Raw genomic sequence first — 25,326 nt, forward strand, 5'->3', positions numbered from 1 at the left:
CAAATAAAAAAATCTGCTTGGAAATCTGTTCAGGCATTCAAAAGATATAGGCTATAGCGTTTTCTTCAAATGTAAACAAACATGGCTGCTGTGGGAGCTGCCATGGGCTGTTCTGGGAGTCAAACATGCATTACGAAACTGGAAGTAGAAAGTAGGGAGAATAGGGAGAGCAAAAAACAAACAAACAAACAAACAAACTGGGGGCCAGTGGTGGGCACGGAGGTAGGGAGCGAACTAACTACACTAATTCGAATGACACCCACAAATGGAAACAGGCTAAATTCGCTTTGTCTTAATGAGCATTTCTGATAATTCGCTTCCTATTTTCGAATACGTTTATGGAAACGCAACTTGAGTCTTATAATTCTGCCCCTATTAAGAAGTCAAGAAGTCAACCACATTTGAATTTTGCTCATAAATTATTTCTGGCAAAACTTAACAAACCAGTCAGTGCGTTCAATTGCATTAATGCAACTATAACATAACTTTGACCAAAACATAAAATACAAATTGGGAGTGGATTATTTATCATGCAGTAAAGAAAGGTCGTAGAGTCTAATAATAGTGTGACCTCTGTCGAATCTTTATAGTAAGATACTATGTGATCATTTGTAAACAAAGCCACACAAATAACAATATGGCTTATAGGACATGGTGGACTTGTAGATCTCTGGTGCACGACACTGGCACACAACGAAGTATAAATCACCCTTAATGTGGTGACTATCATGTCTTTCATTTGGCAGAATGCACACACACACGCACACGCACGCACGCACGCACACACACACACACACACACACACACACACACACACACACACACACACACACACACACACACACACACACACACACACACACACACACACACACACACACACACACACACACACAGCCAGCACTCATTGACTCATGAACTTGCCAAGCAATGCCAGGCGAGATATGAACTCCCTGAACTCTGTGAACCCTGCAGTGGAGCTGCTTACATCACGTCTACTGTCTCTGGACTCCGTATATTTGCATTCTAGGAATCACAGTGTAAGTTAAATATTTCAATTGACAGTGTTTTACATTTACCAGTGACGGTAAGCTGCTTCAGGGGATACCTACAGTCTTTGACTGTCACTCTCGGGATTACGCAAAAACCTTATAAACATTGTTACCTTACAAACTAGCATATCAACTTGTGACTAGCATCTGCCACTGATTTTAATTAAGAATGTGTTGCAACACTTACATAATCTAGAAATGTTTACAGTAATCCCCCCCAACTTTGACAGGTGCCATGATAAAGCAAATGTTTCCCTTTGTTACATGTATTTTTCTGTCTGTCAGTTGTGCCCTCATTAATACTAGTAAATATTGTGACCCAGTGGGTTACAACAACAAAATGCTGCAACAGCTGTTCACCTTGGGCCTGTGCTAAATGCTCTGTCAACACGATGCTTAAGTCCCTTTTATGTAGAGAGAATTCTGTCAGAGGAAGAGACAGAGAGAGAGAAAGAGAAGGAGGAGAGAGAGTCAGACTCAGAGAAAGCAGAGGGGAAAACACAAGGGTGAGAGAGAGAGACAGAGAGAGAGAGAGAGAGAGAGAGAGAGAGAGAGAGAGAGAGAGAGAGAGAGAGAGAGTGGGAGTCAGGTTGAGATGAGATGTCAACACGCCAACAGCAATCTTCCCTGAATAGTGTACGCTTAGCCATACTGTATGCAGTACTTCAAGTTAATCATGATAATAATGAATACATGTATCGTATTCTAAGCATATACATAGCAACCAGGCCCAAAGAGGAACAAAAGAACAGTCTCATTATGTTTACTGTCATCTGCCTCCATCTCCTTTCTCCCTCCCCCCATTTCTCTCGCTGTCTTTCTGTTTCTTTCTCTCCTCATTCTCCCCAGCTACTCATCCTGTCTCTCTCCTTTTGCATAAAATCCTCAGGGCTGCATTCACATTTAATTCACAGAGGTCCCGGGGGCGAACTGAAGCAGGTTTTAGACACAACTGCCAATCCACTTATCCACCCACCTATCTGCTGGCTGCAAAGACCGACCATGCCATGGAAATACACATCATTTTCTCCATCGGCCGTGTGGTTTCAATGGCTGAATGTGCTGCACAACAGCTCTGCTCTATACTGAAATCAGCCAGATGATGCAAATATCCTGGAATTTAACTAGAATGTTATACTTGGTTGCACATCGTTACATGTGCCCCTAGTTAGCAGATCTACAAACTCACAACGGAAGTAAAATAAATCAAGCTTTACAATTTAAAGATATTGTTGCCAAATTGATGAAAGGATTATCAATGAGGTTTTGAAGCATGGAAATGTAAGGTGACTTGCAAGCAGAGTAGTGGTACAGAAGGTAATGAGATAATGGGGATTCACACATTGGATATTCTCCGTTTCAGTCTGTTCCAGACGATGTACGTGTATGAGCAAGACTTGTGGATAGGCTTATTTGTTTGCAGCATCGATACATTTCCATGAGGCGGAAACAGTACGTCACATACAGTACCAGCTGAGACATGTGAAGCATGTCCTTACCGCCTCTGCCCTCAATTTCCTATCTTTCTACTATCCTATCATAATAAAGAAGAAAACGTTTAAAACACCTAAATCGATAGCAGCTTTGGTTGTGTAACAGGGCTTCATCTTATGCCACTACTCTTATGTGACTATGATTGTTTTCATTTGGACTAGGAATCTCCTGTCCCCACACGTTGAACGTATATAACATGTCTCATTCTTGTACAGCAGGTCACAAACATACTTACAGTTTTAATACAATCAACCACTAATGAGAATGACCTGAAATCTTCAATCTTTAGGCTTTCTCGGGTATAAGACGGATATAGGGTCGGTCTGTTGGGACAACTCAAAAGGTTCAGTTGGGAATGGTACTCAGAATTTCAAAAGTGAAAGATCCCTTTCATACGGACAGCAGATGCATAAGGTGGGTGCCAGGTAAAAAATAAACCTAACGTGTAATTGATAGAAGCCAAACCACACACTGTAATGCACCAATATTTAGGTCTCATCCAAATGTTCTACTTTGACTAAAATAGGCCAGACAGGAGGCAGGCTTCACAGTGAAGGGTCCCTTTGTACACTGACTACACTCTCAGATTTAAAATTAACTCTCGAATTTTACAATATGTATCACTCACCCGCTGAGCACTACTATGAAGTCCATCACATTCCAGCCATTCCTCAGGTACGAGCCTTTATGGAACACAAACCCCAGGGCCAACAGTTTGATCCCTGCTTCAAAGCAGAAGATTCCAACAAAATATGGCTCCGTAATCTCCTGCAGGATGACATGCACAAGAACACGTTTGTCGTTTTGAAAGAAACAGGAGAGTTCATAGAGTTTTATCTGCTGAATTGGTCATTCACCATAAATACATTTAGCCTATAATTCAACCATTAAGGCAAGGGTCTTCAACAGGGGGTCCGGGACCCCTAGGGGGTCCTCAGAGTTACCATAGGGGGTCCTCCAAATCACATAAACCTTTTTCTCCTTTTTTATATTAACCACTAGAACCCTAGTGTCCTTATTCTGAGAAATGTAGCCAAAGATATCCGATCTACAAGCGGATTTGTGAGCTTGTAGATCGGCTATTTTTGGCAAAGAGGTTTGGTGTAGAGGGGAAAAAGAGCAGAATAAGTACATAGTGAAAGGTCAACTTTATTAAGTATAGACAGTTCAAGAGGTTAAATATCTGAAAACAAATTGACATGAATCCAACATATACTGATGATTGTGTTGTCAAACAATGAAACTACCGTATATGGAATCTATGAAAAGATTGTGGGGGTCCCTGCTTCATCTCTCTATCAACTAAGGGGTCCTTGGCCTGAAGACCCCTGCGTTAAGGAATGTAGATGAGACAGACGGGGTCCTCACCAGTCTCTTGGCCATGGGTGTCTTATCCTCTCCGGGGAGGTGCTGCTCCAGGGCCAGGACAACGCAGTTTGCTGTGATGGTGGCCAGGATCATGTATTCAAACGGTGTATGGGCCACAAAGTTAAGGAAAGCACTTTTGTCAAAAGGGCAAAACACACAGAGCTGTGCTACCCATGAAAAACACGAGGGCATATTATGTGAGAGAGAACATTATTTTATTACAAATGCCCAGACCTAGAGCAGTGTTTCTCAAACTTTGAAATGTGAAGGTCTCCCCTTAACTTTGACAGTGTACACACTGTCAAAGTTACAGACTTGTAAGGGTAAATTTAGACCCCCATAAAAGGAACCTAGGGAGTCCCTGAAATCCACTTTGAGAACCACTGACCTAGAGAACTGATTATGACTATTACTAACATGGTGGAATGAGTAGAGATGGAAAGAACGTATGCTTATAACTTGTGTTTTCTGTCGTTTTTTTCCCCCCCTTTGTGTTTAAAGAATCACATGACACACTTCTTATACTGTAAAGTGTGTATGATTTCTATTAATTCTTCACGCAATGGAAGCACGAGGAAACAAGGGAACAGAAAGACAATTAGATGGATGGATGATTTAAGCGATGGGAGAATTATGGAATGGCTTGTATTTCCTGGCATGGGAAGCAATCTGTTGGAGGGAATGCAGTATCCATGGCAACCCTGGCTTTTAAAAGTGCTTTATATAAGGAGAATAAGAGAATGGTGGAGTGATGGAGTGGTTGTGTGAACGAGTGAGGGAGTGATGTAGTGAGGAAGTGATATATTGTAGCGAAGAAAGAGAGAACCGAGTAATGCAGTGATGTAGTAATTGTGCAAATAAATAAAACATAAATAAAAATAAAACAAAAGGGAGTGAAGGGCTGATATGTGATGGAGTTATACAGTGAAGGAGTACAGTAATACTGTAAAGTGAAAAGTGACAGAGTAGGGGGGTGAAGGCGTAATGGAGCAATGGAGTGATGGAATGAGAGAGCGAGGGAGTAGTGAAGAAGGGATGGGGTGTTCTAAAGTCACTTTCAACACATTGGTACATCTGTGGGAACTTGTTTAGTAGGAGATGATTTCTCCCATTTTGTATCATTAAAAACATGACTCTGTGTGTGTGTGTGTGTGTGTGTGTGTGTGTGCGTGCGTGCGTGCGTGCGTGCGTGCGTGCGTGTGAATACACATGTACTGTACACGCATTGTTGCAACCGTAGGTCGCAAGTTTACTATGAAAACCGGCACATCTTGTCCACACAGATATGGGCCAACAATGTTATGTCAAAACATGCCCATATATGGGCATTACCAAATATGGGCATTCCCAGATATGTCCTTAATATTTAGGACATTGGGACAGGGATCTCCATATATGGGCATAAAACGTATGTTAATTAAAGCCAAGCAGGGCCTTAGCGAGTTAGGGCCTGGGTTTGATGCCTGGGGATCTCCATATATGGGCATAAGGGGGTACCCTAACAGGGCATCATCTGGGAATGCCCAGACATTTTATTCATTTTATCCTTTATCAATATACATATATGGACTTAATATTAACGTTTTCGGGGGAGGTAGGGTGTAAATCAGAGTAAAGCAGGCTCTTGGGCCAGTTAAGGTCTGGGATTGATGACATTAGAAATCTCCATATATGGGCATAAAAGGGATTTTGTTTCTGGGAATGCCCATATATGGACTTTTTATTTTATTTTATCCTTTATTAATAATAATATGTATCCATATACATACAATATCTTTTATGCCTATACATGGAGATCCCTTTCTGAACCAGCCACACAGATATGGGCCATGTCTTTTTGGCCATCTGGCCAGTGATATATATCGATGACATCAGGGATCTTCATATATGGGCATAAAAGGGATTCTGGGGAATACCCATATATGGACTTTTACCTAGGTGATGTCACCTGTGATATCACCTGTGATGTCACAGTGACAAGGGAACCAACCCATGGACTGTAAAAATATGGACTGACTCACTGACTGACTGACTGACTGACTGACACAGACAGACAGACGGAGACAAGCTGCGATGGTTGCAATCATGCAGGGCAGGGGTCTCCATATATGGGTAACTGGTCCGATATACATCACTGGCCAGATGGCCACGGGTGAGGTTGCATGTCGCCCTGAGGCGTCTTACTAGTATACTGTTACTGTAGTATGTGTGTATGTGCCTCCTCAATCATCTAAAGGCCCTATGAGGCCACTTCTCCTTCATTATTAATTTTCTCGCCTCGAGTGAAAATGGTGTCACTAACTCAATTAGGACAGCACTGTGAGCATCTGGAGCTCACAGTGACTGAGACTGCCAAGTTCAGATTGAAACAAAGTTTTTGAAAGTTATTACAAAACAGTACCAAAGACAAACACAAGATTTGGTACCACCATTACCATCATCTATGATTCTGTTAGCACTTTCTCTGCAGGTTATTCCATTGGGCAGAGATTAGGTGACTCAGACAGAAAGTATGTTGACATACCATGATGCTTCTGAACCCACAATGCTCACTGCTGCATAATCACACAACCCCTGTGTGATGCTGGTGTCTGTCAGTGGTCACTGCCAGCTTATGGATGGATGGATGGATGGATGGATGGATGGATGGATAGATAGATACTGAAGATCATACATGGGCAACTGGCGGCCCGGGGGCCACATGCGGCCCCCTCCTTCACTTAATGCGGCCCGCAGGTTGATACTGGAATACAGATATATTATTGATTTAAGCTGTTACAATTCCAAAAATGACCTGCTTTAATTCCTTCGGTCTATATTAGTAGCTTAATGACTAGTATTAAAATGTGTTTTTTTATGTCCAATGTATTTATTTGTATTTAAGTTCATAAAGTACATAAAGTATATATCAAAATGTTATATTTCAGGATTCCAAAAATAACAAAAAATTATTCAGGATTCCAATTCAAAAGAAGCAAAAATAGCCGATCTACAAGCTCAAAACGCATCGCGCTGCGATGCGTTTTGAGCTTGTAGATCGGCTATTTTTGCTTCTTTTGTATGAGATACTAGATTGACAAAGTAGGACGTAGCAATATGCAATGTGGCCCTCTGGAGTGAAGTTGGAAATATAGTGGCCCTCTCCATCATCAAAGTTGCCCACCCCTGCTGTAGATAGATAGATAGATAGATAGATAGATAGATAGATAGATAGATAGATAGATAGATAGATAGATAGATAGATAGTATATCTCTCCCCTTTTCCACTCCCTTAATTGGCTTCTGGTTGCTGCTCACACCCAGTACAAAAACACTGAAGCTGGCCAACAAAGCAACCAAACGCACATGGCAACCCTTCCCACTCACTTAGATCAGTTAATACTGGCATGCTGGCCGTGCCTTCCCTAAAAAGCACTGGACAACGTTCCACACGTCCTATAGACTCATCTCCCTCCTGGCTCAGAAACTGTGGAATAAACTCGCCTTTGTGGTCAGAACTGCAGACCTGGATGGTTATTTCTACAGTGGAAAGCAGCGAGCAGATAGTCTATTTTGTACTAACACCTACTCATGGCCAGGTTCATATTCCAATGAGCTCGGAGGCAGCCTACTACATCCCACCCACACAGCAGCCAGATCGCCACATGCTAACCTCCTGCCTTCCACACTGTAGCATAAACCACAAGCCCACAAAGCCATAAGAAATAATGTGCTCCCTTGACTCATTCTTTTGTTACTTTACAGCATTCAACTCTATATCACAAAGAGTTGTGTTCTTGCTGAACTAATGCCCTAAAAGAAAAGAATAATACATGCAAATAAGCAACTGCAGAGAATATGGATAGCAACAACAATATATTTTATAGTAGGCCTACTACAGTATAGCCTAATTAAAACTTCAATGACCCTGAACTCAGGAGAAGTTCTATGGGACCCTTTTATGAAGCCAGCTGTTACAAAAGGACCAAATTATCACTTCCATTTGTTAAAGTATCCTAGATCAAATGAAAAGCTTTGCTTTACAGCAGCCGCTACTGGGGAGCTGTCCATGGTGCTAGTCTGGCAGGAGATTTCCTAACAGCAAACTCGTAGCCCGTGGTGGAAAAAGTAGTCTACCCAAATGTTTTACTTCAGTAAAAGTATCAATACTACAATATAGAAATACTCTGTTACAAGTAAATGTCCGGAATTCAAAATGTACTTGAGTAAAGGACAGAAGTATTGGCATCAAAATGTATCCTACTTAAAGTACCAAAAGTAAAAATACACATTATACAGAATGTCCAATTTCAAGTTTTCAAATCGGTTGCAAATAGCAGATCTACAAGGCAAGCCCACATGCGTTGCATGCATTGCTTGTAGATCGGCTATTTTCAAATGGTCGAAATGCATAGGGCTGAAGTGGTTAATGTATGTTGTAGTAATAATCAAAATCTACAAAGTAACTAACTAAAGTGCTCTCATACGTGTAGTGGAGTAAAAATACAACATTTGCCTCTGAGATGTAGTGGAGTAAAAGTAAAAGCATTGGAAATTGGAAACACTCAAGTAAAGTAGCCTACAAATACCTCAAAATTGTACTTATAAGTACAGTACTTGAGTAAATGTACGTAGTTACTTTCCACCACTGCTCGTAGCCTACAAGTAACTACAAGGGATGAATATACTCACACAGATTAACAAGGATAAATGTGTTAATTGCTTTTAACTTGTAGGCTGCATGCAGCCTACTATACATGTGGAAGGATATGGCCACTCGATGATTCTCCTCGCGTATTTCCTGATGATGTTGTCCTCCGCGAATATGAAGAGCGACCTGTTGACGGTGAGACAGTTCTGTCGGTGCGGGACGGGGTTGTACATGGCCATGGTTCGAGCCCTCTGCGCTTTGGCTCGGATCAGGGACCCGGCTGCTGCAGCTTCTGCGTCCTGGCCAGCGTCTCCGCCGCGCTCCGCCGCATCCCCGTCTCCGGAATCCATCGTGTTCGGAGCAGGCTCGTCTCCAAAACGAGCCATTCTATAAGGGAATTAGGAGGATAGCACTGGTTCAATGTTTTTTCGCCACGAAAGCAGGCGAATAATGAAGAATCTGACGCGCTGAGAAGAATAAAAAACAGCCACCTTCAATCCAGCCAACCTGTTTGAATGCTAATACGATTCCCAAAAGTTGCTGTAGCATCCGAATCCGTAATGAACCACATTTATTTATAATACAATCAGTTGTTGGACCAAAGGCACAACAACGTCCATCTAGCTCTGGAGATTTGGTTGCACAGTCTCTTTCATTCCATCTGTCCGGTAACGCCGCGCGCTGAGCTCTCAGCAAGTTTTAATGTATGCGCATCACGACCAAGATGCGCGGTGAAATATCCATCGAGTTACAATTTCCTTGCGAGGTCTATTCAACACTATTCAACTTTCAATCGGCACTCGGCAGCATGAGAGCGAACTGCGCAAAACGCTGTTCACAATCATAGCTTATAAAACACTATCCGAAGTCTTCACAAACTTTACAGGACAGCTGGGCGCAGGAAACAAGAAGATCGCGTTGAAAGAATGAGTCCAATTGACCGAGTCCACTCCGAATTAATTTGCTCGCCAAACATTCTAAAGTGTGAGGCAATGTTATCACATTGCTGAAAATTAGGCAGCACATAACGCCAACTACAGCACACTTGAGGCAGCACCCCCCCCCCCACCCCACAGTGTTTCATGGCTATTTGAAAATATAAGTCTAGGTAGCATAGACCTTTAGTATATACCGTATATTGCCCCAAAGTTGGTTATTCAAAATTAATTATAGCCTACTTAAACCATGGATGGAAGTAAAAAAGTGAGAGTGATGTAAAAATGGCAAATGCATTTACAGCAGCACCAACTAGAAACATAAACTGCAGACAGGGGTGACATATGCCTCAGGAAATCGAATTTAAAAACAATTCCCTCAAGACTACCTTGATGCCCAGCATGATCTGGGTATTACTTAATCTATAATGTCCTCAAAACACATGGGCCACAGTTTGCTACTATGGACTATACTGTTATTAATAAAGACAGCCAAATATTTTAAAACTGGGTCATTGTGCTAATATTGGAGTAAAAGTCAGGAGTAAAAATAGGCCATGAAATAGATCTAAGGGCTGCTCCCTTTTTGAGAGAGAGAGAGAGAGAGAGAGAGAGAGAGAGAGAGAGAGAGAGAGAGAGAGAGAGAGAGAGGAAGGGTTCCACACACTCAAGGTGAGCGAGACCTCATTAGGCAACTGGACATTCTCCCTCCATCTGCTGCCTTCTTCCCCTCAGAGCAGACAGAGGTCTATATATATATATATATATATATATATATATATATATATATATATATATATATATATATATATATATAGGCTCTATATATAGACCTATATATATATATATATATATATATATAGGCTCTATATATAGACCTATATATATATATATATATATATATATAGGCTCTATATATAGACCTATATATATATATATATATATATATATAGGCTCTATATATAGACCTATATATATATATATATACTGTATTTCCACAGATTTCCACTTTAGACCCAGCTGTGAGCATCACAGCAAATTATGTTACTCGACTGATGTAAATTACACTAAATTGCAGCAACAAACCAACCAGTGGCTTATCCTCCTGTTGTGTAATGCCTACTATCATTAATACACTTAACTGCATACAATTATATACTTTGTCGTACATCGTATAGTGCAGTGCATATAGTTAAAGAGCTCATAATGCATTGTTTTGGAACTTTTATCTCCTTCTTTTTTATGTTCACTTATAATGACACAATAGGGATACCCAGTTGAAAGTGGTTCATATACAGTAGTATAGGTCTATGTATTGTAGCATCAGTACCAATGTTTTATAGCTACAGCTCTGGGAATGTCTAACACAATGAGAGCATCTCCAAGATGACCACAAATGAGTATTTTGAAATCACCAAATAAATGATGGTGCATGAGGTAACATTCACCCAGAAGAAAATGTGGATTTAATGTGAATAACTGAGAATGCTGAGCTCCAAACTTCATGCTCTGATTCTGTTCCCTCCCCCTCCTACCCTCTGTGTAACAAACCCCTGTATCAGTTTATGTAATATGCCCGGAACCATGACCTCATGCTAAATATAACACGCTGGTCATCTGCATCATATATTCGGACATATCTCTATACCGGTATGTCTGCATGTAGTCATAATGAGTCATGACCATGTGTGTAGGTTCATGGTTTTGATTGTTGGTCCACTGCAGGTACAAAGATGACAGGGTTAGTACTATGCACACATGAACGACGTTATAACAGTTTCTTTCATAAGCTCTGTGTTGTATTGTTCACTTATTTCCACTGCCTTTTACACAAGCCCCTCCAGAGAGAGATCTATGATGGTTGTCCATCCACATTACATTCTCTCTCTCTCTCACTCTCTCTCTCAACAGTTGTTTCCATAGCGACATAGCATTGCATTTCTGCTCTGTTCTTTTCATTTCATTTTGCCAACAAAAGTCATGTTGCACAACAGAGCATCCTCTTCTTCCTGCAGCAGAAAGATGTCTTCCCACACACATACGCAAGTGTGTGCGAGCGCGCACACGCACACACACACACACACACACACACACACACACGCGCGCGCGCGCACGCACGCACGCACGCACGCACGCACGCACACACACACACACACACACACACCTTCCCCCTACCTCAGGGTAACTGTGCTTCTAGCACACCGTGTCAAGGATTCACTCTGTGTGAATAACGGCTGCAAACTGGACAATTTCAAGGAACAAGTTGCAGGAATCCAACATTATTTCCAGCTATATCTCTGCTTCAGCAAATTGCATCTACTACCAGAGTAGCGCAAATGTACGCTAGTCCATTTCAAAGCAATCACTGCAATGATGATTACAGGTTTTTGTAATGACATTATGTGTTCAGCTCTCCCTGCAGCCTACTCTGAAAATAGCAGCATGGCATGTTTGGGCTATCAGAGGGTAAAATGTAGAAAAAGCCAATCAAAGTAGATGATACAATCTCTCCTTATCAACACATATAGTTACCTGGAATAAGGTGAACTTAGCGGGAGGGGTCAGGCCTAATTACCTCCATATGAGAAGAAAACCAGTAGTCTTCGACTGGTTGATAGCTGTCATACAACAAAGTATAAATGAGGCTTAAAGGGTTGTGGTTTTAAGTAAAAGGCATGTTTTTGATCCCATAAATCAGTGGTTCTCAACCTGTGGGTCGGGACCCCAGGGGGGTCCCCAAATTATTTTGGGGGGGTCCCCAGATGATTAACTTAATGTGCAACATTGTTTTCTCACTCAACAGTAAACAAACCAACATAAAGTTTAAGTAGAGGGTATCTGCACATTTCTAAAGTGACAATTTAAGGACTTTTTAATACCTCTAAAATGACAAATTAAACTTGACCAACTGTCAAATATTAGAGGCAGAAATTGTGAAAATAGCGCTCACAACGAGGCGTTGTTGTGAGCATGTAGATCTGCTATTTTCAGAATAGAACCATGTTATACAAAATGTATAGTGCCTCAACTCTTAGTGCTCGTCAAGGTGGGGGGTCCCCAATTAAAATAGGATTATTTTGGGGGTCGCGGCCTGAACAGGTTGAGAACCACTGCCATAAACGACACAAAGAGACGACAACCTTTCCCTCAAGGTAATATGGAGCATGCTGTGTTCTCACTCCAGAAATGCATACTGTATATTTGTCAATACAGTAGCATTGAAGAGAATACTGGTGATGCAGAGTTATACTGTATGGGTGATGTTCTGTGAGTTAAAGCTTTAATGGGTGTACTTAGCACCGTAACTCAAAAAGAGCATTTATGTAATTGCCGACAGGCTTTCACCCCATTGATTGGAGTGCTTTTAAGTGTTTTTTATTTTTCTCTCTGGTTCCCTAGCAACAGACACACTGAGTTATGTCATTTTGAGCCGACCAACAACTAACATTTACAATACATCATGGTGATTTTGATAAGCCAACATTTCACAGAAATAAGCAATAGCTAAATGAAATTATAGATTTGCCTTCTTCAATACTTTGTGTTAGCCAAGCAATGGTACAATTTGCATTTTGGATATGAACCTCAAAGAAAAAACATGCATTTCTTACTGTAAACTCAACAATAATGTTATATAATACAGTAATACTATACAAAGAACTCTAGCTTTTAATGTTTTTGTTAGTATACCAAAACCATTACCATACCGCATACGGCATGCATAACACATATTGAGCATCATTCAAGCCAAAGAAACAAATGGCCTTTTGTATAGCTGAAAAAGGTCTTCCCATTTAGATTGTTCTGTTTTATTTGACAGATTAGTGTAGTTTGATTCTGTAGCATCCCCTAATGGACATATGGACACAATACATGTTTTATGAAAAATGAAAAATCCTGTTTCTAGGCTTTCTGGTGGTCAAGCTCGTTCACCATCAAACAATCTTTCTTTTCCATGTGCTGAATGAGTCGCTGGAGACGTGCATGAGTATGGAAGGGGAACATACAGTAAGACAGTATGTACTACAGATAGTACTGTATAATTATTTGTGTGTGTGTGTGTGTGTGTGTGTGTGTGTGTGTGTGTGTGTGTGTGTGTGTGTGTGTGTGTGTGTGTGTGTGTGTGTGTGTGTGTGTGTGTGTGTGTGTGTGTGTGTGTGTGCACTGTGCATATGTAAGAGTAACAGGTAAGAGGAGAGAGAAGCGAATTAGAGAGGAACAATACATCAATCAAGTGAAGAGTGTAGTGGAGGTACAGGAGAAGGGAGACAGGGGTGTAAGCAGTGAAGGGTGGGTGGTGGGGGGGCTACAGTGATGGAGTGCCACTCCACATTCAAGTGATGGTAACCGGATAATCAGAGCGACGTGGTTCCAGGGTTCAAAGTTCCACATGCAAGTGTACTTAGCATCACCATTATTAATGTGTATCAGGATGACTGATCAGCGAACACACCAACGCATGCATGAAACAACAACAAGAAAACACCATAGTCAAAGCAACTGGTTCAAATGAGAGCAGTGGGGATTACTGCAGTGTCTTCTTCACATTTAGTCATGGACAAGAAATAAAGCCACTGCAATAGCCATACTAGGACAACACAAACAGAGGATGTATAATCATGTGATACTGTATGACAGGGGTCTTCGATGTTTTCAGGCCAAGGACCGCTTAGTTGAGAGGGAGATGAAGCAGGGACCCCCACAACCTCTTCATAGATTCCATATAGTTAGTTTGACAGCACAATCATCAGTGTATTTTGGATTCATGTCAATTTGTGTTTTCAGATATTTAACCACTTGAACTGTCACTTAATAAACTTTACCTTTCACTCTGTACTTAGTGTGCTCTTTTTCCCCTCTACACTAGCCTGACTGCAAGCGTCAGACTCTATCACACACTTCGTTTTGGGAAGAGAGTCTGAGATTTCGGGCAGACATTCCACTTCTGGGGGGGCGGGCAGGGGGTGGTTTAAAAAAATGTTAAGTTGACTTGCTCTTAATTGCTCCCTCTGAACTTCAAAGGGCTTGTGAGCTGCTGTAATTGATTGAGCCATACAAGTGTCAATAGCTCGTTAGTCACTGAAAGCATCAAAGACTACAATCTGTTTGATGTCTGTAATAAGAGTGGAGGGGGGAATGTGTTTGAATACACACAGACTCGCCTGATTGGCTGAATGGTTTTGAACCAGGCCACCACCCACCACGTGCCCCAAGCCTACAGCCCTGATTGGCTCGCCCTCTCTGAGGGCTGGTGGAAAAAGCTTATTTAATGTGAAGGGCCAGACTACACAACACCACCACTACCAACAGGGGGTGGTGTTGTGCAGTCTGGTTTATTAACCAGGCTACCTCTACACCAAAGCTCTTTGCCAAAAATAGCCGATCTACAAGCTTGTAGATCTGCTATTTTTGTCTAAAGTTCTCAGAATATGGACGCTAGGGTTCACGTGGTTAATATAAAAGAGGAGAAGAAAAGGTTTTTATCACTCAAAGGTTTGGAGGACCCACTGCAGTAACTCTGACGACCCCCTATGGGTCCCGGACCCCCTGTTGAAGACCCCTGCTGTAGTTAATTGATGTGGACTTTGACTCTCCTCTGTGGTTGCTTTTTCCCTAGCCTTACATTAAGAAGCACCTGCAGTGACTTCCGCATTGTGACGTGGGACGGCTGCAGGAACGTCTTACCGACTTGTCAGACAGGTCGGGGGCATGGTCGGCAAAACTGCAATTGCGGCTCTACACATGGACAAATGCGAAATATAGCACGCGGAAGCCTTGTTTAATGTATTAGTCCGTATTTTTAAATAAAATTAGTTTTTACTATAAGTTTGTGTCGATTCCAAATCGAGCATCACTGGTTTGGTTAAACATGGCTGCACTTATCATGTGACGTCCATCCATTCCCCCATTCGCTCATACAAGGACATGACGTCTGTGTATAAGGAAGAATGCACAATAATGCTTACCAGCCACCAACGGGTGCTGTTGCAGCTAACATTGTAGCAAACGAGGAAAAGCAGTACACTTGGTAAAAAACAATTTTATTTAAAAATACGGACTAACACATTAAACAAGGCTTCCGCAGAAGTCGCATACATCTTGCAGAACTTCTGCGGTGTGTTATATTTCGCATTTGTGCATGTGTAGAGCCGCAATTGCAGTTTTGCCGACCATGCCCCCGACCTGTCTGACAAGTCGGTAAGACGCTTCTGCCGTCGCCCCAACGTCACAACGCGAAAGTCTCGGCAGAATGCGTCTTAATGTAAGGCTACTTTTTTCCCATCTTTGAACATGTAAATCTGTGGAGAGAGCTCCACCTTCCTGTTCGTACTTACTCCCACTCTTTCCTGCGGGCCTGTGGAGTGCACTGGATCTTGTGGGCCTGATGGGCCATGATGACGTCCTTCTGGTCCACGAGTCCCCCCCGCCGCCGCAGCATGCTGTGCGGGCTCACGGAGGCCGAGCTTGGCTCAGAGGAGCCGTCGTCCCCTCTGTAGGGAAGATCAAAGCTAGCAGCCCTCGGTGGCAGTTCCAGGTACTCATTTAGAGCACGGGGGACCTGCAAGGAGCAGGAACGAGACCCTTGGGCCAGGCCATGACGTGCAGGGGAGCTTGGAGTCCGCCAGGCCTCAGGCTCGGGGAGGGACAGGGAGGACTGGACGTGGGTTTCTCCTCCAGCTGCCCCCTCTGGACCAAACCTGCCTGATGAGTCGCAAGGGTCAGCTGTGACTGTGAGAGCGAGGGATTGGTCTGAACTGGTGAGCATCTCTGGAGAGTTTGGCAGCTGGAGGGGGTGAATGGTTTGGTAGCTGCCAGGTTCACCATAGTGCTGTGAGGGGTAAAGAGAAACACTCAATGAATGACTTTGTGAAGAAAAAAGAAAAGGCTGTTCTTCGCCATTGCTCAGACATTCGTTGACGTTCGCTCCAAAACAAAGGATGATAGGAGAACATTTTACCTCCAATCAGCCCCTGCTTTTGGTGTTACTGACTGAAAATATTCTGGTCAAATGTGTCCACTATAGCAGGGGTCTTCAACTTTTTCACGTTGAAGACCCCTTAGCTGAGAGAGAGATGAAGCAGGGACTACCGGATTCCATATAGTTTCATCGTTTGACAACACAATCATCAGTATATTTTGGATTCATGTCAATGTGTGTTTTCAGATATTTAACCAGAACCGTCAAATAAACTTGACCTTTCACTTTGTACTTAGTGTGCTCTTTTTTTCCCTCTGTACCAAACCTCTTTGCCGAAAATAGCCGATCTACAAGCTCACAATGCCTCGCGCTGCCACTATTGTTGATTTAAAGTTCTCAGAATATGGACAATATAGTTCAAGTGGTTGATATAAATGAGAAAAAAGGTTTCTATCACACAAAGATTTGAAGGACCCCCTGTAGTAACTCTGAGGACCCCCTAGGCGTCCCGGTCTCCCGGACCCCCTGTTGAAGACCCCTGCACTATAGGGAAAGGAAGACAGACTGTTGTAGTCCCACAGGGGAAGTTTAGTAGTAAGTAGCTGAGTAAAGATTCACCTGAATTCACCTTATTCTATCAACAGTTGTACGCTGTGGCTATTTGGTTCCCCTGATAACCCATACCAAATGGAGGGAATCAGAGAATTACAGAAAAAGACATGTTGAATGGAGGAGGGATGCGGAGGAGCAGATTGACAGAATATACATGAAATAATTAAAAATATATATTTTGCTGGTAGTAGTTCAGTTTATGTTCAAAGTGAAACTCTACTTGGAAGCTGTCGTTCTTGATGACTGCCCATGTCAGCAGGATTTTTTATTTTAATAGAAGAAGCACACATTTTTGTGGACGTACAAAACAAAACAAAAAACGGCATGGTTGTGACGGCACCACCTGACACCATATGGATTTCACTGACAGATCAATCTGTTCCTCGTTAATCGTTATTGTCTCCACCAGCCGAAGGCTGAGGGAGAGTATGTTTTCCCCTCCGTCCGTCCGTCCGTCCGTGCGTCCGTGCGTGCGTGCGTGCGTGCGTCCGTGCGTCCTCGCAGTTTGTGAACAGCTAATCTCAGTCACCGTTGGCCCGATCGCTGCCAAACTGAGCACACACACTCCCTGGATGCCAATCTAGAACCTCTGCCCCACATTTTTCAAATCAGCCTCATGGTGGCGCTATAACAGGCCGATTTGTGTGGCCTGGTTGTTACCAGCTAATCTCCGGCGCCGTTGGCCCGATCGCTGCCAAACTGAGCACACACACTCCCTGGATGCTAATTCAGAACCTCTGCCCCACATTTTTTAAATCAGCCTCATGGTGGCGCTATAACAGGCCGATTTGTGTGGCCTGGTGGAGACCTGTGCTCGGAAGAGCACTGCTTCTAGTTTTTGCCATGTTATTGTTAGCAAATTCTTGAATACATGGAGCTAATACGAGTTTGTTTTTTCTGTGTGTGTGTGTGTGTGTGTGTGTGTGTGTGTGTGTGTGTGTGTGCGCGCGCGCGTGCGTGCGTGCGTTCGTGCGTGCGTGCATGCGTGTGTGTGGTGGTGGTGTTCGGGGGGTGACAAGGCTGCAAAGCAGGAGTTTAACACAAGTCTGAAGCAGGAAACAAGGCCATTTCTATTGAGCTGGAGCTGAAAGGATGGCGACAGAGTGTGGGAGAGCTGAGGCAATGACAGTGACTCACACACACATCAGCAGCAGACTCTTAAGAAGGACATGTACAGAACACAGAATAATATGTCTCGATATCTGCCTTCACCTACAGGGAAGAGACAGTCGGAAGCAGAGAAAGGCTTAGAGGTCAATGATGATGCACACATGTTCCTTTGCCATAATGTTACATTATAGGTGCAAGGATATGGCTATGGCATATTACCAATGGTCAAGAAAACAAAATGTCAGGCACTATATAGCATCCCAGCTTTTGACTGACTGACTTCAAAGGCACTTGTTGAATGACATAACTGGAAACAACATCATGAAGAAAGGGTAGGCTACATACACTACAGGATGGATCCCTGAATAGGTCAGTGCTGTCTACAAAATGAATGACCATTAATTCAACGAGATTAGTTTAACTTGTGATCTGTCTATCACATAGGCATACACATTAAGATATAGTTCAACGTGATTATGGATTAACTTGTGATCTGCCTTAGGCTATATTTAGGCATGCAGTTGGGTGTTAGCCTATTCCTTCATTCACATATTGATTCAAATTTACAGTAACTGTCTATTGCCAAATAAAATATAACATTCATCGAAGTTAACAAGCATCTATTTTCTAATTGATTTTCCCTCTGCTGTGCAAGCTTTAATGACCACATTAGCCTACTGTAACAATAACAGTGCGAGTCGGACCCCTCACCTAATTTGTGCGTGTCAACCGTCGAGGTGTCTACTACAAACATGACAAACGCAAATTAATCTAACACCTAACAGGAATATAATTCATTTATTTTTAGGATGCTGCTTGTTTTCACTGGGAGTTCTGTTTCACCAGCGCCCAACCAAATGAATAACATTCCGATCATACAAAACAATTACGAAAACAAACCTGCAAAAATTCTCTCTGGGGAACAAAATTAATGGAGCGTAAAGTAAAAACGCCAATTAGCTTTAATGAAAGGATTAATCAATTTGTCAATTTTACCTCGGAGTGATGTGCCTTTCTCCATCTTTTCGAAACAGAGCCACGATCAAATGGACAAATTCAGCCTCTCATTCCAAGTTTAGTGCATGATTTGAATGAATTCCTTTTGGGTGATGATTTCCGCTGTATGGCTAAATACAGGAGGATGGCTCGGAGCCAAGGAGTCTAGCGGCGATGAACATAAATAGACATGGAGAAGAAAGATGATGGAAAACATTTTAAAGGCGAGTTGTGATATGAGTAGATGGGTATTGGTAAAAAGTGGACTAGGCTACTTTATATCTTTCAACTTCATTTAAGTAATTAAGTAGGCTACATTTAGCCTACTTAAGACCTAGGCCTACTACTTTTTATAAGTATGCCTACAATTTTAAGGTATTATCGATCTGCTATTTTCACACATGTTTTGGTCCGATAGCCTACTTTTACTTTTGGTGCTTTAAGTAGGCTATATTTTGATGCCAATAATTTCGTCCTTTTACTAAAGTAGCCTATTGAATTCCAGACTTTTACTTGTAACAAGTAGGCCTACTTCTACATTTAAGTAGGCCTAGACCTACTAGTCATTTGACAGACACACAGGTTTGTTTATCCTTAAATAACCTATCCTATTCCTAGGCTGGTCGCCACCACCCAGTAGACCTATAAGTCTCATCCACCAGAAGGGCGTGAAGTTCTTGTTCATAATTTATGTGGGTTTTTATCAAATTGATTAATAATGTGGGGAATAGAGTGGGGATTTGACGCCACCGTCAGTAGGGAAAGAGTCATTCACGCGCAACAGTAGGCCTAGCAGCGATGGGTTCCCAGATTGCCTCAGATAGGCTGATATTCGCCACTAGATGGTGGGCTAGGCTACCTGAGACACTGAGGTAGACTAGACGCAATAAAGTCAATTCCACTCGATGCCTGTCTGGCAGATCATTCAATGACACAAAATAGGCTCATGTATGTTGGCAATAGGCTATTGGTAGAAAATATGGTGTCAGGCATAATCGCCTATAACATTTTCGCCAGGTCTTTTCGCGGGGCACTTTTGCCGTGGAGGAGAGTCTTTTCACCTACCTGTCTGAGCCATTTCGCCTACCCTCAATTCTGCTGTCAGACTGTCCATGTTTTCATATCTCTTTGTCATTTAAATATTATAGTGACTGTGACAGTGGTGTTACATGTCAAACCTACACACGGCTATCCTATGCACTCCATAGTAATCACATAAATACAGAGCTATTGGAATCAGGTGCGCCCAAATAATTAATTAATCCATGTCGGATACTATACATTCTTTGGTGCAGTATTGAACAGTATTGTAAAATGAACAGTATTGTAGGCCTATATTGTTTTAACATTAGGCTATACAAAATATATATGTAGGCTATTAGCCTATATAGGATAAGATATGCTACACCTAAATAGCCTATAGAATCAACCTTGCCTGTTAACAGGCATAAAAAACTATTTTGCCATTTTTTAGGAATAAAATGTGATGTAAATAATAAATGTCAAGTAAACTGTTAGATTCACTTGACACCACTGTCACAGTCACTATAATGTTTAAATGACAAAGAGATAATTTGCAAACATGGACAGTCTGACAGCAGAATTGAGGGTAGGCGAAATGGCTCAGACAGGTAGGTGAAAAGACTCTCCTCCAAGGCGAAAATGCCAGGCGAAAGGACCAAATGCGTGTAGGCGAATATGTTATAGGCGAAAGTGCTGGTGACCGAAAATATAGCCTGTCTGAGGCCGTAGAAAAGTTCAGGACCTCATCAGCCCTGGACATATTTTAAGATGGGAGTCAGGGCGAGTTAAGAATTTAGAATATCTCAACAGAAAAGACACAGGCGTTTCAAAACCATATTGACAGGAAAGAGGTTGACAGTGACCTCAGGTCATCTTTAGGCTATTTGAGGGGCAGAAGGGAGGCCTGTATCTCCAGTTCTTTACTAAACAGAAAATACATTTTCAGGGCATGATACATATTTTATCCAATCAGGAGAGAGAACTCATACAGAATACAGGATAAACAAGTGTGGAAGTGATGAAAAAGTTAGCAAACAAAATTGTAACTGGAAGTGGAACATTAGAATTGTAACTGATGAATGGATACTCTTTCCTGATTGGCTGAAATGTCAGTTTATTAACAAGCAGGAGAGATGGGGATGTCAATTCAGGCTGAGTGTCAGGCTACACTTAATCAATCCTCTCCAATTAACTGATCCAAAATACCGTGGCACGACTGGTCTTCAACCAGCCAAAATTCTCACATGTGTCACCCCTTAATTCTCCGCTCCCTCCTCTGGCTCCCCGTTGTGGCCCGCACAGAATGAAAAACACTAATGTTGGCCTTCAAAGCAGCCAATGGTATGGCACCTCCATACCTCCAAAGCCTGATCAACCCCTACAACCCCACCCGTCCCCATTGCACTTACCATAGCACTTGACTTGCCTATACCCTCAATGACCATTCATGAAAGCTAGATAATATAGCATTCTTAGGTTTTACTGATTAGGTGCTAGGTCTACCTACGTTATTTTTTCTAGATTGATATTTCTATGCATTTGATGTATTGATGTTGATTGCGACCGTCAGGTCGCAGTTACTACCAAAACCTCCACCGGCTGTCTGTCAGGCTGTCAGTCTGTCAGTCTGTCCGTCACGTCACACTTTTCCCCAACTCATATCTCCGCCACCGTTGCCCCAATCCATGCCAAACCTTGCACACACACTCCTTGCCTGCCAATCCACAACCTCCACAACCTCCAGGGACCCCCCGGAGCTCTAGGGACCCCCAGGGACCCCCTTACGCCGCCACCAAAAAGTGCAAAAATGACCACCCTAACGGGGCTGTTCACGGGGAATTCCGGGGGACCACCGACTCCTGGTGCTCCAGAATGGATGCCCCTAGTGGAGGACCCTGCCACTGCAGCGCACATAAAATGCCGTAACTTGGGCTAGGAGCGACCGGGAGAGCCGGGGCCGGTACCCACGCGTCCGCCTCGGCGGCGCCAAGAGAGCCGTCAACATGAATCTGTCCCATATAGCGCCACAATCATTCCCATTTTTTCAAACACATTTTTGGACACTGCTCCTACAGATTTTGCCCAAAAATCACGCAAATCAGTACACAGTATGTCTACACTCATGCCATCAGCATTGAGCTGTCCCATATAGCGCCCACTAAATGGTTCTGCATAGGATCAGGCTAGACCAATCTTCTGGAAATCCTACTGGATTACGGAAGTTGGTCGTTTACTAGGCTAATATAGTGCCACCATCAGGCTGATTTTTTCAAACACATTTTTGGACACTGCCCCAACAGATTTAGCCCTAAAATCATGCAAATCGGTACACAGTATGTCTACACTCATGTTATCAACATGGATCTGTCCCATATAGCGCCACCATCTGGCCGATTTTTTCAAACACATTTTTGTACACTGCTCCTACACATTTTGCCCTAAAATCACGCTGCGACCTGATGGTCACTTATCTCCCGATTAGGGAGTCTTACTGGTGTATTGATGTAGTACCTTTCTTATTGTATTAATGTACTTATTATTTATTACCTTGCTTATTGTAAGTCGCTCTGGATTAAGAGCGTCTGCTAAATGAATCAGTTTGCTGATGACACAGTGGTGATGGGCATGATATCAAATGGTGAGAGGGCTTGGAGAAGGAGGCAGAATTGTCACAGTCAGAAAACAGCCTCTTTTTGAGCATCAGAAAAACCAAGGGGAGGACTTTTTTTTTTAAACGGCAGAGGTCTTCACACCCCTCTTCATTAATGAGGCACCAGTGGACAGAGTGAGTAACTTCAAGTTACCTGGGTGTTCACAAATCACAAGGACCTGGCCTGGTGGAGAATGCTCAACTGAGTCACTCTGTAACAAAGAAGGTGACAGAACGCCTGTATCGCATCGAACAGTTACTTAAAATTAAAATTCAAGGTGTCACAGAAAGTCCTGAAGTCCGTCTACTCTGCAGCCATCCACTGTATGGTATGGAATAGATCTGTATGGCAAGGAAATAGCGGAATCTACAATATAGAAGCATTTGGCTGAGCATACTGGGACCTTCCTCCCATCCCTGCAGTTATGACAGTAGGTGCTTGAGTGGATCAAAAAGGATCACAAAAGTCATCACACCAATAATGGACTGTTTGTGATGATGTAATCTGGAAAGCGCTTGAGGTGTCTCAAAGCCCGGGGCTCTAGGCTCAAAAAGATCTTTTTCCCAATATCTGTGGCCAATAAACAAAAGAAAGACGCTTAAAAAAAAAGGAAAACTTAACTTAAAGGCACAATGAATACAGTATACAAAGAGCCCCCACTGCTGCTAAAAGGATCCTTCAGGGGCCTTTCTTTTTTTCTTTTTTTTTATCCCACAATTTTTGTAACCAATTCTTCAGCCAGTGCCAACTGTCTAATTACACTCTGCTAACCTATAGGGAGAGCAACAGACTGACCTCATGCTTCCTTCTATGCTCAAGCTGCTTGTTTTCACCTGACAGTGGGAGTTTCCCCATTTGGACGTATAGGGCATGGAAGGAACCAGTTCCTCTCCCCTCCATCAGGCGCCCTGGCTGGTCAGGGGGAGGCAGTATAGAGACCAGGATTACTGCATGTTTTTTGTGAAGGTACCTACCCTAGGAGACATGGGGAGAACATGCAAACTCCACACAGAAAGGCCCTTTCGCCAACCACACCTAGGGTGTGGGCACTGATGACACGGAGGAGAGAACACGTGTCCTCAGCGGGAATCAAACCCAGGACTTTCTGACTGTGAGGCGACAGCGCTACCGACTGCACCACCATGCACCCAGGGGCCTTTATCTTGATCAGTCCGTAGTCCTTCCTTAAGGTGCTGTTGGTTAAAACAAGAAGTTTTTTGTTAAACAGATAAAGCTCTATATTTTTTATTGTAATCATTACTATAGAGTGTACTGTATGAGAGACAGCAGTGACATGCAGCAAAGGCCGTCGATATGGGACTCGAATTTCTTTATTTTTAATTGCACTAGCTCATTGCTCTCATACAGTTGATTTCCCAAACATTCTAATGTTGTGTGCCGATAAAGGACAGAACAAAATGGATATTTTCGAACTGCAGTAAAATATTATGCACTACACTAGTAATATTGAGTAGCATCTGTCTATATTCATTAATCAATTATTTAGTTTTCTGTCCCATCTTTGTTTGGTCAGCCTATATAGGCAATAACCACAGTACCCTTTCAAGCGTAATTTCCAGGCCAAGACCAAGAGTCACATGGATGCAATTACAAAATTAAAAACAAGGGTGGAATATTATGTGTGATTAAAATGAATCCATGATAGTTCATATACAGTTAATTAAGGGGTCAGCCATGCTCATCTTAACCAATCCTATTATTCCCGAGGCTGAATTGCAGAGGAGGAAGTGCTTGCAGTTCCTACATAAGACCAGAGCAGAAATCATCTGCCACCAGTGATGATGCATCAACAGTGATGGGTAAATAAAGCCATATCCTCATCATGTAGGCCACCTTACTAACATGTTTTATGTCAAGATAGATTGAACTGATTTTGATTCTGTATTAACACATTTTGCTGGGGACCCCCTGGAACCCTCTCAAAAACCCACTTTGAGAACCGTTGATGTAGGCTACCTATGTACATGGCACTTGTGTTTTTAAATTCTTCATAGCAGTTTGCAAATTCACTGAGGAGCAATTCTTGCCATTTATGAGGAACATTCAGTTTATTTATATACCGGTAGATACATATGTTTGGACCAAGGCAAATTACTTTAGTTGTTTTGTCTAATCTCTTGACTATCAATATGGCTGAGACTTGTGGCTGACCACATTTATCATCTTATTTGCAATCTCTGTTTGTAGTCAAGTCATTCATTTACTGAATATATAAGTGGTAAAAAAAAAGTAGTGGAAGTTTTTGTAATCATCAAGAGTCAATTTATTTTCATATTCTAAAATGCAAAGGACATAACAGGATTTGAGAATAAATCCAAGGTTGAGTGCACAAAAATGTTTCACTGCAAGCGATTATTTACAAGAATGAAAATCAACAAACTTTACAGAATTCACCAGGTACTGCACCAAATATTCAGAGTCAACTTTTGTGAACCTACAGTATCAGCACCGTATACAGTGTAGTTGAACTGTAATGAAGATTAACTTTTTCTAACCAAAGAACATCAACAGTTTT

General features: G+C 42.4%; 1 protein-coding gene across 1 annotated transcript in view; it reads right to left on the reverse strand.

Annotated features, from left to right (window-relative positions):
• LOC308285858 (voltage-dependent R-type calcium channel subunit alpha-1E-like) overlaps positions 1 to 16,146 on the reverse strand; it is a gene marked incomplete at its 3' end in the record, with an annotated part of 73,555 nt that extends 57,409 nt beyond the window's left edge. The window contains exons 1-4 of the mRNA XM_080726744.1: positions 15,815 to 16,146; positions 8,651 to 8,931; positions 3,915 to 4,018; positions 3,175 to 3,314 (exon numbers count right to left, since the gene is read on the reverse strand). Of these exons, the coding sequence (XP_080582870.1) occupies positions 3,175 to 3,314; positions 3,915 to 4,018; positions 8,651 to 8,931; positions 15,815 to 15,918 (629 nt within the window). The 5' untranslated portion in view covers positions 15,919 to 16,146. The remainder of the gene's footprint in view (positions 1 to 3,174; positions 3,315 to 3,914; positions 4,019 to 8,650; positions 8,932 to 15,814) is intronic.
• Positions 16,147 to 25,326: the final 9,180 nt, after the last annotated feature.

This window comes from Nannobrachium achirus (assembly GCF_963921795.1).
Source record: "Nannobrachium achirus genome assembly, chromosome: 5".
NCBI classification, from domain to species: Eukaryota; Metazoa; Chordata; class Actinopteri; order Myctophiformes; family Myctophidae; genus Nannobrachium; species Nannobrachium achirus.